At 39.4% G+C, this 2,589-nt stretch overlaps 2 protein-coding genes across 2 annotated transcripts; both read left to right on the top strand.

Annotated features, from left to right (window-relative positions):
• Positions 1-1,304: 1,304 nt before the first annotated feature.
• Positions 1,305-1,706, top strand: LOC115925221. Its single transcript, XM_030988815.1, has one exon. It carries the CDS (start codon positions 1,305-1,307, stop codon positions 1,704-1,706), a length of 402 nt encoding a protein of 133 aa, XP_030844675.1.
• A 146-nt stretch (positions 1,707-1,852) lies between these two features.
• LOC105444490 lies at positions 1,853-2,218 on the top strand. The gene has a single exon (XM_011678802.2). It carries the CDS (start codon positions 1,853-1,855, stop codon positions 2,216-2,218), a length of 366 nt encoding a protein of 121 aa, XP_011677104.2.
• Positions 2,219-2,589: the final 371 nt, after the last annotated feature.

Raw genomic sequence — 2,589 nt, 5'->3', positions numbered from 1 at the left:
ATCAGTCATTATTATTCTGTATTGTGTAATGCAAGGAGTACTGTTAGTACAGTCAAAATATGAAAAAACCTAGAACTAATTGCAACAGAAATGATTCCACTTGCATATAATCTGGAATAGCCATAAAAACAACATACTCAAAGTTGACAAAAATTGAAGTGGTGGATCAGTGCCTAATTTGCATAAATTCAAAATGGCCGCCATGTCAGACCCTGGTAGACACACAAAACCTATTTTAGCCTATATCTCTAGATCTGAGACACATAGAACACTAATCGAAGTGTCTTTACCAATGTTTGGGGGGGTCAAGAAACATGATAATAGCATTATAAGCAGCTTACAACTACTCCTTCACTCTTAATTTGCATAAATTTGCATATAATTAACCCTTTTAAAAGTCAAAATGGCTGCCATGTTGCATGTTTATAACTATTTCTCATCTAATATTTATAGAAAGTTGATTATAGTGCCCTTATCCATGTTTAAGGGGTCAAGGAACATGATTATAGCATTACCAGCAGCTTAGAACTACTCCTTGACTCTTAATTTGCATAAATTTGCATATAATTAACTCTTTTTTTTTTTAAAGTCAAATTGGCTGCCATATGTTGCATGTTTAAAACTATTTCTCATCTAAAAGTTATAGAAAGTTGATTTTAGTGCCCTTATCCATGTTTAAGGGGTCAAGGAACATGATTATAGCATTACCAGCAGCTTAGAACTACTCCTTGACTCTTAATTTGCATAAATTTGCATATAATTAACTTTTTTTTTTTTTAAAGTCAAATTGGCTGCCATATGTTGCATGTTTAAAACTATTTCTCATCTGATACTTATAGAACGTTAATTTTAGTGCCCTTATTCATGTTTAGGGGGTCAAAGAAAATAGCTCGGTAGAACTTAGGAATGTTTTTGTCTAACATTTTATAACCATAGTTATCCGGTATGCGGCTCTTTATATAGGTAACCCCTTTTTAATTAGCTCAGGGAAAATCCACCTCCCCTGCCTTGCATAGATGGCATTGGAAGGTGTTGCGAGCCTCCATTGTAGCTATACTTTGAATTTATTCATATTAGCAAGCTAAGAAACACTGACTTGATGAGACAAACCAACAAAAACAGATACCGGCCCGGTTGTCGCCCGGGTGAACAAGAACCGCATCCCCCAGTGACAAACCAGGCTGAGGTCGGAAAATTGAATACTGGTTTCAAATCAAAATCTAGAATTAAAATCATAGATTGCAAAGCAGCAACTCTAATATCGAGTTTTAATGTCCGGTCCCTCAAGTCAAAGGAGAATTAAGATGGGAGAACTAACAGCACTAGCTGAAGAAAAGAGAGTAGACATTCTGTGTATACAGGAACATCATATCTACCATGAAAATGTGCATATTCAGATGAAGGACATGGGCAAAGGTTGGGTACTAGCTATGTCTTCAGGCACCAAGAATACAGTGAATAGCACAGTAGGAGGGGTCGGTATATTGATGAGTCCTTTTGCTTATAAGTCACTGGAATACCGTGAAAAGGCGAGTCCTCGTATACTTCTAGCCAAGTTCAGTGGAAATCCTACTCCCACTGTTATCACCTGCTACAGTCCAACCAACTGCTCCCCAGACAATGAAGCTGTAAATTTCTATAGCTTACTGTCTGATGTCATTAAAAAGACCCTCAGCACAACATTAAGATTATCTGTGGGGACATGAATGCCCAGGTTAGCTCTATAGACAGCAAGGGTTTTACTTTTGGCAATAGGACTAACAGAAATGGGCAGTACTTGCTGAACATGACATGACATGACATCTTAAGAGCCTATGGAATACCACACACAATAGTTACAGCAGTAGGAGTGATGTACAAAGATACCACAGCTCAAGTACGTTCACCAGATGGAGAGACTGGCTCATTTACCATCTTAGCAGGAGTGCTTCAAGGAGATGCCTTAGCACCATACCTTTTCATCATAGCATTGGATTATGCTCTAAGAATGGCTACTGAAGGGTTCGAGGATCTAGGCTTCACCCTACAGGAAAGGAAAAGTAACAGATATCCTGCTGAAATGATCACAGATACCGACTTTGCTGATGATATTGCACTAAACTCAGACAATCTGGAAAAGGCACAGAAGCTCCTAGAACAAGTGGAGTCTGCAGCAAGCCAAGTCGGTCTACAAATAAACAGTACTAAGACAGAATTCATGATGTACAACCTTCTTTGAATCCAACACAATTGTTGTGCTCTGGCAGATGACTGGTCCATTCCAAATAATAATCCAGTGGTTGCAAAAACAATTTTGATTTTGTCGAGTAACAGCAACAGGGCCAGACGGAATCTCTGCCAGAATGTTGAGGGAAACCGCCGATCAGATTTCCCCTGCGATCACCCTGCTTTTCCAAGCCTCCCTTCATCAAGGATGCGTTCCATCGATGTGGAAGAAGGCACTTGTAGTTCCCATCTACAAGAAGGGCTGCAAGTCATCCCTGGTTAACTACAGGCCGATTTCACTGACTGCGATCTTATGCAAGCTGTGTGAGCATGTTGTTCACTGTGCAGTTATCCACCACCTCATCCATCATGACATTCTATCTG

This window comes from Strongylocentrotus purpuratus, unplaced genomic scaffold (assembly GCF_000002235.5).
Source record: "Strongylocentrotus purpuratus isolate Spur 01 unplaced genomic scaffold, Spur_5.0 spur5_scaffold_18, whole genome shotgun sequence".
Taxonomy (NCBI): domain Eukaryota; kingdom Metazoa; phylum Echinodermata; class Echinoidea; order Camarodonta; family Strongylocentrotidae; genus Strongylocentrotus; species Strongylocentrotus purpuratus.
This window is presented reverse-complemented; position numbering and strand designations above follow the sequence as displayed.

Bases quoted from the DNA above. Each gene is read 5' to 3' on its own strand.
- LOC115925221 (XM_030988815.1), top strand. From the start codon at position 1,305: ATGGGAGAACTAACAGCACTAGCTGAAGAAAAGAGAGTAGACATTCTG.
- LOC105444490 (XM_011678802.2), top strand. From the start codon at position 1,853: ATGTACAAAGATACCACAGCTCAAGTACGTTCACCAGATGGAGAGACT.